Raw genomic sequence first — 12,334 nt, 5'->3', positions numbered from 1 at the left:
TGAGATCACTGGCCAGCCGTTGGCTGAGGCTGTAGTCATGTGAAGGCCTGACGGGGGCCGGAGGGCCCTCTTCCAAGATGGCAGGCCTCAGTTTCCCCACTGTGTAGACCTTTCCAAGGGCTGCTGGATGGCCTCTTGATGGGGCCGCTGGCTTCTGCCAGAGCCAGTGTCCAAGACGGATGGCAAATCAGATACTGCACTGCCTTTGATGACCTAGGAAATCACCTACCTTCACTTCTGCCACCTTCTGTGGGTCACACAGAGATCACGGTGAATCACCTTGATAGAGTGTGGGAGGGGCCTACGCAGGTGAATACCTGGAGGTGAGGATGAGTGGGGGTCATCTTAGAGGCTGGCCGTCGCATTACTCATCACCATTTTGTGGTTTTTGCCTTCCTCCAGCCCTGTGTTATACGTGGGAGGGTCTGACCGTGTCCGTGCCACGGGGGCAGGCAACAGCCAACTTGCAGTCAGATCTGGAGGGACTCATAGTCAGTGGGGGAGAACCCCTGAAACACGAGAGTGCAGAATGTGCCAGGGCACCACCAAATGTTAGGAACAAGGAGGGTAGTTCTCCTTTCTAGACTTAGAGTTGCCCTACGTGGGCTGCCTGCTCATCATTTCAACTGCCCTGGCTTTAAACAATTTTTATTTAGTGTTTTAATAACTGAGGAAAGACTCTCTCTCCTCCAAGGAGCTGCTTGTGAGTTTCAGGATATCCAGCTCATATGTACTTGCCCCAGATCCACTCTGACTCAGGTTTTTGTTAATATTCACTCATCATTTCTGGAACCTCCTTCTGGAACCTCCAAGGGGAGCAAAGTTTCCTTCAGCTTTCCTCCCTGACTCTCTTACTTAGGCTTGTTCCCAGGAAACCAGAGGGCCCTCTGGGGCAGGGAGTGGGCAGCCGGGCTTTGTGCGATGGGCGTCGTGTGATGTGGGCAGGACTGGGCCAACCTGCCTGTGAGTGCTCAAGCCCACTCACACACCGGCGCATGAAAACATGGTTTACTTAGCTCTCAGGATGTCATTGTGGAGGGCACAGGCGGGAGGTTTCCAGCCCGAGGGACCTGCACGTTTGTGGAGTCAGGCAAACAATAGTGACATTCAGAAACCCCCACCACGATGCCCTTTCCCCTGGGATTCAGCAGCCAATGCTTCTCGGCCCAACAGGCACATCTGATCACATTCATTATAACGAGATGCACATTCGCCTTTGCCACGTTCAGCTCCTGTGCACCTGCCCCTGTGGGCCCCTTAGAGGGCAGGGTGATCTACAGCAGTGGTTCTCAAAGGGTGGTCCCTCGGCCAGGAGTATTGCCTGAAAACTTGCTTGCACTGTCCTAGACCTATTGAATTGGAAACTCTGAGGATGGGGCCCTTGGGGCTGCGTCGCACCAAGCCCTCCAGGTGACCCGGGGCATAATTAAGTCTGAGAACCACTGACCAATGAACTCTCACTGCTCTAAGAAGCACAGTGAGAGGCCTGGGTACGTCCCGTGTGTGAGGATGTGCACTCCACACAGGGATCCGGGGGCCTCCCTCACCTTTCTCTCAGCAGCTAGTTCCAAAGATGCTCTCTCAGACCTATTTATTAAGATGCAGCAGGCACGCTAGTCACTTATGGTTGAATACTACTTTGTCATATTGCAAACACCTCTGTGGATTTCATTTCCTGTGATTAAATCACCCTATGAAGTAGTCCAAGCAGATGCTTTATAATCGTCTTACAGATGAGAAAAACGAAGCTCTAAAAGGTTGAACCTCTCTTTGGATGTCCCCTAGCCAGAACTGGGCAGAACTAAGATCCCCCCCTACCCAGTCCCCATTGTGCCCAAGGCCCATGTGCTGCCACTCATTATTGCCCTGTATCACCTGCCAAAAGGAAAGAATGGAGGACAGACACATGTTGGGTTATAAAAAAGTTCAGATACTAGTGAATTTCCAAAATTGATGGTAGCTCATGGTCCAGCATTTCCCTCTGGTACTGTGAAGACACGACCACCTTCTGGAATGATCCTTCTCTGTTGCAGATTGTGTTAATTGTCAACTTCTCCTCCCGCACCACATCAATGGATATCCAAAGAAATTTGGAAGCAAATGTGGAAAAACGAACCAAAGACACGTATGGCCCACCCATGGGAAAACGCCTCCTGGTGTTCATGGACGACATGAATATGCCAAAGGTAGCCTTAGGTTGTGGAGCAGGGAGCGGTGGCCAAGGCTGTGTTCTTGTGTTTGTGTTGCGTATGTGTATGGAGTCTGGGAGCGTGAGAACACGTGTCTTCATTCTTCGTAACACCTGCAGGGTGCTGGTTATGGGGAGCCAGCTCAGGAGACAATGTTACCGGAATGCTCTTCTTACCCAGAGGGACTTTTGCTTACTGATGGCTTTCCTTGCTTTCTTAAAGGAGTAAAGTAAGCAGCAGGCAGCCTCCAAACTCTTTACAGCATGTGGTTGAGTAAGTGATTTCCAATGTGCTTAGATGATAATATTGTTCTCAGTCCCACATACTTGGGAAGCATACGGCAGACACTTCCCAAGGATTCCTCTGGATTTACCAAGGAAGAGAAACTTCAGCATGCATGAGGAGAGTGTTTCTGGGGCCAGAGCCTGAGTGGTGTGAATCTATCTTAGTACTGAAATTTAAGTTTATGTAATTCCTGCAGCATGTTTTTTTCCTCTGAAAATCTATCTTCCACATAGACTGTGTGCAGAGCCAGGATCCATCCATCCATCCATCCAACCATCCATCCTTCCATTTATCTATCCATTCATCTATCCACACACTCATCCATCTGTTCATGCACCTGTTCATCTATCCATGCACACACCCATACACCTTTTTATCCATCCATGCATACATCCAGTTAACATATATTTATTGAGCACCTCTTATGGGTCTGGTGCTGAGCAGTGATGAACAAAACATAAGTAGTCCCTGCTCTCATGGAGCTTATGAGATGGATTTTAAAAAATTACAAATGAATATATAGCCGCAAACCTTGAGAAGCCCTGTGGAACGAAAACCACGGTGCTCAGAGAGTAAGAGAAGAGACAAGAATTAGTTCAGATGGTCAGCAAAGGCATCCCTGAGTTCTCTTTTACGGTACTACTGTTATCTCTTTTCTTTAAAAACTAAATCAAGGTGGATGAATATGGCACACAACAGCCAGTCGCCTTGCTGAAGCTGCTGTTGGAAAGAGGCTACTTATATGACCGTGGGAAGGAGCTGAACTGTAAAAGCATTCGGGACCTTGGCTTTATTGCTGCGATGGGAAAAGCTGGAGGAGGCCGCAATGAAGTTGATCCGAGATTTATTTCACTGTTCAATGTCTTCAATGTACCATTTCCTTCAGAGGAGTCTTTGCATTTAATTTATTCCTCCATCCTGAAAGGCCACACCTCGGTAACTTGCTTTTAGTTAGCTGTCTAAACTAGAGGGCCTTGTGTTGGGGAGAAGTCAACTTAGGCATTAGGCACAGAAGGCACGAGGCCCACGGTCCTTTTGGGGGGGTCCATGAAAATGTTCTGATTCCTTTCAAAACCAGAAGAAAAAAATGAATATAGTCTAGCCTGGATTATATTCATCTTTATACCAGTACAGTCGTAAAAAATAAAGTAATATATTTTTATGGTGGAAGAGGCCCAGAAGGCAAGAGTGTCTTGGGTCCACAGAAGTAATGATGTGGCCCTGAGCTGCATGTGCCACATCGAGTTGCAGCAGTGACTCAACTAGGGGACCAGGACCGGGAATCAGACCCCATTCTGCTCCCTGGGCACGTTCCTTGAGCTCTCCTAGACCTGGTTCTCATCTGGAAAGGAGATAATGATGGTATCCACGTCACTGAGTTTCTGGGAGCATGAAAGGAGAAAAATGCACGTGAAATGTGCGGCACAGTGTCTAGGACATAGCAGATACTCATTAGATACTAGTTACTGCTCTCAGTATGATGATTTAACTTGGCCACCACCTCCTGCAAAATGGAACCCATTCATTTAAACGATGACCTTTTGGTCCTGGCATTTCCCTCCTACAGTGAGGTCTGTGCACACAAAGTCTTCAGGGGCAGGAAAGATAAAGGCATGGAATGGTGAGGTGTGATCGGTAGGAACTGGGGGCACCTGCCATGTTCACGCCTTACCTTAAACTATTCACTTTCAAAACTGGGAGGTCTGCACTAGTCAAATGCAAACCAAAGGCTGCTTTGGGTTTTGGTTTCACATCATGTTGACTTGCCAGTTAATGTGAAAATTTAGGGAAACAAAGCAAATCAGATGATAAGTTTCTTTGACCTTTTAATTTTTTTCTTTTTTTTTTTAAGAGAGCGAGAGAAGAATGGGGGGTGGTGGGAGGGGCAGAGGGAGAGAGAATCTTAAGGAGGCTCCATGCTCAGTGCAGAGTCTGACACAGGGCTTGATTTCACGACCCTGAGATCATGAACTGAGCCGAAATTGAGTCAGATGCTCAACCAACTGAGCCACGGAGGTGCCCCTACATATCTCCTCTTTAAAAATTATGGTAAAATTCACATGGTGTAGAATTAGTTATTTAAACCATTTTAAAGTACACAGTTTGGGGCGCCTGGGTGGCTCAGTCATTAAGCGTCTGCCTTCGGCTCAGATCATGATCTCAGGGTCTTGGGATCGAGCCCCACATCGGGCTCCCTGCTCGGCAGGAAGCCTGCTTCTCCCTCTCCCACTCCCCCTGCTTGTGTTCCCTCTCTCTGTGTGTCTTTCTCTGTCAAATAAATAAATAAAATATTTAAAAATAAAGTATGCAGTTTATTGGTATTGAGTACATTCACAATGTTGTACAACCATCACCACTATCTAATTCCAAAATATCTTTGTCACCCCAAAAGCAGTCACACTATCTCATCCTTCAGCCCCTGGCAATTGCTAATCTGCATTCTGTCTCTGTGGATTTCCCTCTTCTGGACATTTCATATAAACGAAATCATTTACTATGTGGTGTTCTGTGACTGGCCTCTTTCATTAGCCTTATGTTTTCAAGGTTCATCCGTGAGGTAGTTTATGTGTTAATACTTTGCTCCTTGATATGGCCAAATAATATGCTGCTGTATGGATAGACCACATTGGCTTATCCATTCATCCCATTGATAGACACTTCATTTTTTAGGTGTTTCATGAAAGCATCATGGCTGTGAGTGACAAGCTGACTTTCTGCACATTGGCGCTTTACAAAACCATTGTGCAGGACCTGCCTCCCACTCCATCTAAGTTCCATTACATCTTTAATCTTCGGGATCTCTCGAGAGTTTTTAATGGTTTTGTCCTTACGAATCCAGAGCGGTGAGTTTGTTTTGTCTCACTAACATGTGGCCCATTGGTATGATGATGCTTTTTCTTACTTTTTTATGGCAGAGGACTTGTCAATGAACTCGATGAATCAATGTATCCCTTATTCATCCACTTTTTGTTTGTTAAATGAAGAGAAGAGTTAAATGCATGGTTAAGGCCTGATGACTTGTAAGCCCTTGACTTGAAGACAGGTGGAATCAAGAAAGGCAGATGTGTGGACACGTGGACAAGTGGATTTAGCCCTTCAGTGGGACTGCTATACTGATCATTTGTTCCTAGTTCTAAAATTGCCTTTTGCTCAGGCAACTGAATTGTTTGCAGTTGCTAATTGGTTACATTATGTGTGTCTTTGGGAGAAGTAAGCACAGGGGACAGAAAGGATTTAAGTCTGGGTGTAGACATTTTCTTGTTAAAGCTAGACTTGTGTATTTATGTTAATGTATACTTTATGCAGATTTGCAAGCATAGTCCGATTTTGTGGATTCACGTTGAGTCCACAAAATTTTGAAAAGTGAGTTAGTTGAGGGCTTTCCACGTACCCAAACTTATTCTCAGGTACCCTTGAAGGGTTTGGAATGATAGTTCAGGAGAAGACAGCTCCAGGTATATAGCAGGGGGTGAGGGCTCTTTGTCAGAAACCAGAGAAAATTCTGGAACTGGGGCCAGATGGAGCTGGTTCTTAAGCGGCCAGTGGCCTTGATGCTGATTTTAAATCCATATATCCCAGCAAATAGGAGCCGGGTCAGGTATACATTTTATGTCACTTATGTCATTTACAGATAATGTTCTTTTTCTTCCTGACCAGAGGATAAATTGTAGATGGTGATTTTATGGTCTTTACACTTAATTTGTTAGTTTCCATTAAATTTCATTAATGTGAGACCAGGGGGAGAAAAGGACTATAGAGAAGTTGTCCTTTTCTGTGCCCTGTGTATCCATCTGAAAATAGTGGCATGTGGCACCTCTCTCTAGATGACTTCGAGACTGATTTTGCCCCTTCCATCATGTAGGTTCCAGACAGTGACCCAGATGGTGAGAGTCTGGAGAAACGAGTGTCTGAGGGTCTTCCACGACCGATTAATCAATGAAACAGACAAGCAACTGGTCAGTACCTCAAAATAGACCAGCAAATTCAACTCTGGGTGAAATAAACAAGTGTAGTAACCCCCCTCTCCCACCATGTATTTTTTTTTATATAGTTCACCAATGGAGAAAAATATACTAACAACAGAAGTTGACAGATAAAGGAGGGTGGGTTATTAAGTACCTTGTAGCAACTGGAAAAAAGGAATTACCTCAGATAATCTTAGCGTATGTTCTTTTTCTGACAAGTTTTAGCACATCTATGTTGTTGAGTCTGGGTCCTTAAGTGGTTTTCTGTCGAAAGGTGCAAGACCACATAAGAGACTTAGTTATGGAACATTTTAACGATGATGTGGAGGTGGTGATGCGGGATCCCATCCTGTTTGGAGACTTCCGGATGGCCTTGCAGGAAGAGGAAACACGCATTTATGAAGACATCCAGGATTATGAGGCAGCCAAGGCTTTGTTTCAGGTGTGGATGGGGGTGATCTTCTCCATGCGCTCACGTTTCCTGGGAGCGCTTCTCAGGGGAACCAAGCACTGCACGGGTACTCAGGAGGCAGAGCTGAGAAGAATACCCATGACGCTGTCTCAAGGTTCAGAATGTAGGCTCGTGTCCAGTCCGGTGATCACCACGTCCGGCGGTGCACGGAATGACCTGAGGAATGTGTTAAATGCACGGGCCCCTGGCCTCGCCCTTCTGAATTTCCCTTCTTCAAGCCCATGAAAGGTCCCGGGGTTCAAATGCACAGCCAGGTTTGGGAACTACTCAGCTGACTCTCTGATACTCATTTTCATTTTAACTCATGACTTGAGCCCTGTAATGAGCTTTGGCTCACTGCTGGCTGATCACAAACCAGCAGATCAAAACCTTAGCTGTCAACACTAGATTTAGTCCCATAAACCCAGATGATTTCATTATTTCAACCACTATAGATTATTGAAAAGAAAACCAATCCTCTGTTCTTAATTCCCCCTGGACAAAAGGAAATAGTCTGTCTCTTAAAATCCAGTGATCCTTTTCAATTTTTTTTTTTAATTCAGGAAATTCTTGAGGAGTATAATGAAAGCAACACCAAAATGAACTTAGTTCTCTTTGATGATGCTCTGGAGCACCTAACCCGTGTGCATCGCATCATCCGGATGGACCGTGGCCACGCCCTGCTGGTCGGGGTTGGAGGCTCTGGGAAGCAGTCTCTTGCCAGGCTGGCCGCCTTCACAGCCGGCTGCGAGGTGAGTCAACCTCCCCTCCCAGAAATAAGTTTGTTAAACCAATTTCAGCCATTGGTAGTTCATGCAAATATTGGAATAATCTATAACAGATCATAACATGATGTTTTCATGGAGTGTAGAGTTGCTTTTTTTTTCTTGTTATTATTTTAACTGAATGTCCAAAGAATCTAACTTTTGTATTATCTTTGGAGTGGAGACTATGTCAAATCAAATTTGAGAGTCAAACATGAGCAAGTCTTGTGGTTTGTGGTGTGTATTCATGTGGAGGAGGGATTGGCCCAAACCTCCGTGGACCCAGCATTCGGGTCAGCAACTTGCTTCCTGGCCGTTGTATCTGCACGACCAGCCCACACAGTTCTGGGCCATTCTTAGAATCTCTTTAAAAAAAAAAAAAACGAAAAAAACCCCCAAAGCAATAGCTTTATTGAGATATAATTCACTGGTCATACAATTCACCCATGTGCAATTCAGGGCTTTCCAGTATATTCACAGATCCACACAACCATCACTGTAGTGTATTTGAGGACATTTTTGTCACCTCCAAAAGACATCCCATGCCCCTTAGCTTTCTGCCCTTCACCCAGCCCTAAAAAAAACACTAATCTACTTTCTGTCTCTGTGGACTTCCCTGTCCTGGACTCTCCTGTGAATAGAATCATAGAGGATGTGGTCTTTTGTGATAGCTTCTCTCACTTAGCGTAGTAATGTTTTCAAGCTCCCTCCACGGATCAGTACTTCATTCCTCTTTATGGCTGAATCGTGTTCTGTTGTCTGGATTGACCACATTCTGTTTACCCCTTCACCCGTTAATGGCCATGTGGGTTGTTTCCACCCTTTGGCCGCTGTGAACGGCGCTGCTCTGAACATTCACATACAAGTCTGTGTGTCAACATGTGTTTTTGTGTCTCTTGGGTAGATACCTAGCGGTGGAATTGCCGGGCCATATGGCAGTTTCATGTTTAATCACTTGAGAAACTGCCAGATTGTTTTCCAAAGCGACCGTACCATTCTCCAGTCCCACCAGCACTGCGTTGGGGTTCCTGTTTCTCCACACCATTCTCAGAATCTTCCAGTGAGCTCCCGCCATGCCCACTGGCAGTTCACTCCCGGGGGCCTCTCCAAGTGGAGATGTGTAACATGCAGGGAGGCTGAATTTTGGAGAAGAGTCATCTCTACAAATCACTTGTTTATTTTTGATTTCGTTGCTTATGCTTTAGTGTCATATCTAAAGAGTCATTGCCAAGACCCATGCATGACAATGTGGGTTTTTTTTTTTTTTTAAAGATTTTATTTATTTATTTGAGAGAGAGAATGAGATAGAGCATGAGAGGGGGAGGGGCAGAGGGAGAAGCAGACTCCCTGCCGAGCAGGGAGCCCGATGCGGGACTCGATCCCGGGACTCCAGGATCATGACCTGAGCCGAAGGCAGTCGCTTAACCAACTGAGCCACCCAGGCACCCGGATGTGGGTTTTTTTTTAAGCAAAGGTTAAATATGGGTGATGAGGACAGTGGCATTATGTCCTTCATCTTGCTTGGTTTGTTCATTTAAATGCCTTAACAACCAATAGCAGCCACAACAAAGGATTATCCTGATTTATGCTACTGGTAATATCCATTTTCCCCTGTTCTTGCCACCGCTGGATACTGTCATTCTGATATTTGCCAATATTATAGGTGAAATATAGTATAGTTTAAATAAGCATTTCTTTCTTCAAATTCATAGTGAAATCTGAATATCTTTTTATATGCTCATTGGATATTTGTCTTTTCTCTTTTGTGAGCTGCCTTTTTATGCACTTACTGATTTGTGAGAACTCTTTATATAGAAGAGCAGTCAGGGTTAGTTGAATGAATCTAGCTTGCAGTATTTCACAAATATTGACCTTTTGTTTAAAACATTTCTAGAAAAGTGAAAAAACAAATTTGGTTGATTTATCTTTAAAATCTGATACAATGTGTGAGCAAGGGGCGCCTGGGTGACTCAGTCGGTTGAGCAGCTGACTCTTGGTCTCGGCTCAGGTGGTGATCTCAGGGTCGTGGGATCGAGCCCATGTATGCTCTGTGCTCAGCGGGGTGTCTGCTTGGGATTCTCTCCCTCTCCCCTTGCTTGCTTTTTTTCTCTCTCTCAAATAAATAGATCTTAAAAAAAAATGTGACCAAAATGTCATTGTTTTATAATTGTACCTTTTTCTAGACAAGTTGATTTTTTTCTGTTGATGGGTCTGGGTAAATCAGACATAACTTTCCTCTGAGGTAGTGGTTGTGCGTCTTGGCCTCGGGGAATGGCAGAGAGAGGGTGCCCGAGGGACCGAGGAGGAGGATGAAGGCGAGCTGGGCTGTCGCTGTGCCCTGCCCGGGAAGTGGAGGGGAGGCTGGGGGGTGGTGGGCAGGATCCCAGCGAGCGGTTCATGCCAAGTGGAGTTAGGAACTGTGGTGGGGAAGCAGAGAAGCTGCACCCGGGGAGGACGGATAGGGTCTGCAGGTGTCAGATGGAACCGGAGACCAAATATTTGGCTGAACGTCATCCGTGTTGCCTTGAGCGTGTGTGTGTGTGTGTGTGTGTGTGTGTGTGTGTGTGTGTGAGAGAGAGAGAGAGAGAGAGAGAGAGAGAGAGAGACAATGTGAAGGTCTGTGCGACCACGTGAGTGTAAGTGTGGAAGTGCACCGAGTGCTGTGCAAGGACACGTGAGTGGAACAGAGGGTGCGTGTGCCCCCGTGCGTGGGTGTGAATTGGGGTCAAGGGGAGGCTAGGTCCTGGGGACATTCGAGTTCCTGTAAGTCTTCTGAGCTGTTTCGGAGCTGACAGTGGGCTGCTTGCAGTTAACACGTGTATGCCCCCGGGGCCAAGGGAAATGAAGGGAAAAGAGGTGACTGAAATTTGTGTCCTCGTTTACATTTATGTCTATTTTGTGTGTAGTAAGATTTTTAAATTTAAGAATTTGAAATGGCTTCTTCCTTAGTTGCCCTACACATCTTCCCACGATCTCTCTCATTTTCGATGAACTCTGAACGAGACTGTGCCCACACGTTACGGTTGTGCTTGTGTGTGTGTATGTTTCATTTTTCCTTGTCCTTCGTGGCTTGGCCCATCCTCTGCTTCCTGCCCCCCACCCCGTCCCCGTTCCCGGCTGTCCCCCTGCCCTGTGACTCAAACGATTCGTTTAATGACCGAAGGTGTCCTTTTTTCGGCCGTACTCACGTGATCCCACCTGCACAGACCTGTGTCCCCCGCACACACTGTCACGCCTACACGTGTGTGCACACACAGCATATATCTGTCACCGCTCGTCTGACGCAAAGGGATGTCCGAGTTTCCTTCGTCCTGCGTTTCCCACTCAGCAGCGTTTGTGAAGATGGCCCGGGGCGTCTGCTTTCGCTGTCACTCGTGTCCCCGAGACGGCTGCACAGCCTGCCCCTCTCCCCCCCGCCGTTGGCCGGTGGTCTCACCGCTGCTGTGCTCTTTGTCGGCAGGTATTTGAGATCCTTCTGACCCGAGGCTATTCTGAGAACAACTTCCGGGAAGACCTGAAGAACCTTTACCTCAAACTCGGGATCGAGAACAAAATGATGATCTTCCTGTTCACGGACGCCCACGTGGCCGAGGAGGGCTTCCTGGAGCTCATCAACAACATGCTGACGTCAGGTGCTGGGGGGCTGCTCCCGCGAGGGACGTGCTGGCTGGTTACAAGGGCAGGTGGAGGGGCCACTCGGCGCACACCTGGTGGGTCACGTAGAGCAGATTAGAGGTCACTGTCTGGGCAATGATGTGGCCTAGGCTTATGTTTTCACGGGTCCCTGCCCCGTGGGGTCTAGGCAAGAGGGAGGTGAGAACGGGAGAGGGTGGCCGGTGACCTGGGTCTGGACGGTGCCGGGCGGGGGCTGGGGGCGGTGGGAATGGAGAGAAGTGGGTGGATTCAGGGCGCCTGGGTGGCTCAGTTGGTTAAGCGGCTGCCTTCGGCTCAGGTCATGATCCTGGAGTCCCGGGATCGAGTCCCACATCGGGCTCCCTGCTCAGCAGGGAGTCTGCTTCTCCCCCTGACCCTCCCCACTCTCATGCTCTCTCTATCTCATTCTCTCTCTCAAATAAATAAATAAAGTCTTTAAAAAAAAAAAAAAGAAGTGGGTGGATTCACGAGCTAGTTTGGAGGTGGAGCCAACAGGACTTGTACAGATCGGATGAGGGCAAGTAAGGGAGAGCGCACCCAGGAGGCTCCCAGTTTCTGGCCGGAGCGAGTGATGAGTGGTCCCATTGCTAGGAGGGGGAAGACCAGCTGGGGGCTTGTGCCGCTCAGGATGTGTGGAGTGTGTTACACTTACAAGAAATCCAAACAGAACATCACAGAGTGTATTAGCTAGCACGCTAGGGCTGCTGTAACAAATGACCATGGAATGGGTGGTTGAAAACCAGAGATATTTAGGGCGCCTGGTGGGCTCGGTCGGGGGAACGTGCAACTCTTGATCACAGGGTTGTGAGTTCGAGTCCCATGTTAGGGGTAGAGATCACTTAAAAAAAAATCTAAAACCACTAACATTTGTTGTCTCACAGTCTGGAGGTCCCACACCATGGTGTCGGCAGGGGTGGTTCCTTCTGGGACTCTGGGGGAGACTGTCCCAGGCCTCTCTCCAGCTTCTGCTGGTCTCTGTGATTCCTTGGCTTGTGACGCCTCGCCCGGGTTTTGCCTTCCCGCTCT

The 12,334-nt window shown here is 47.3% G+C and overlaps 1 protein-coding gene across 1 annotated transcript in view; it reads left to right on the top strand.

The window, feature by feature from the left end:
* Positions 1–12,334, top strand: part of DNAH10 (dynein axonemal heavy chain 10) — a 131,530-nt gene that overhangs the window by 85,316 nt on the left and 33,880 nt on the right. Inside the window, exons 46-52 of the mRNA XM_035016704.1 lie at positions 2,034–2,186; positions 3,150–3,410; positions 5,145–5,317; positions 6,337–6,430; positions 6,714–6,881; positions 7,454–7,642; positions 11,115–11,286. Coding sequence (XP_034872595.1) covers positions 2,034–2,186; positions 3,150–3,410; positions 5,145–5,317; positions 6,337–6,430; positions 6,714–6,881; positions 7,454–7,642; positions 11,115–11,286 — 1,210 coding nt within the window. The remainder of the gene's footprint in view (positions 1–2,033; positions 2,187–3,149; positions 3,411–5,144; positions 5,318–6,336; positions 6,431–6,713; positions 6,882–7,453; positions 7,643–11,114; positions 11,287–12,334) is intronic.

Source organism: Mirounga leonina, unplaced genomic scaffold (genome assembly GCF_011800145.1).
Source record: "Mirounga leonina isolate KUSES-001 unplaced genomic scaffold, KU_Mleo_1.0 Mir_171, whole genome shotgun sequence".
NCBI lineage: Eukaryota > Metazoa > Chordata > Mammalia > Carnivora > Phocidae > Mirounga > Mirounga leonina.
This window is presented reverse-complemented; position numbering and strand designations above follow the sequence as displayed.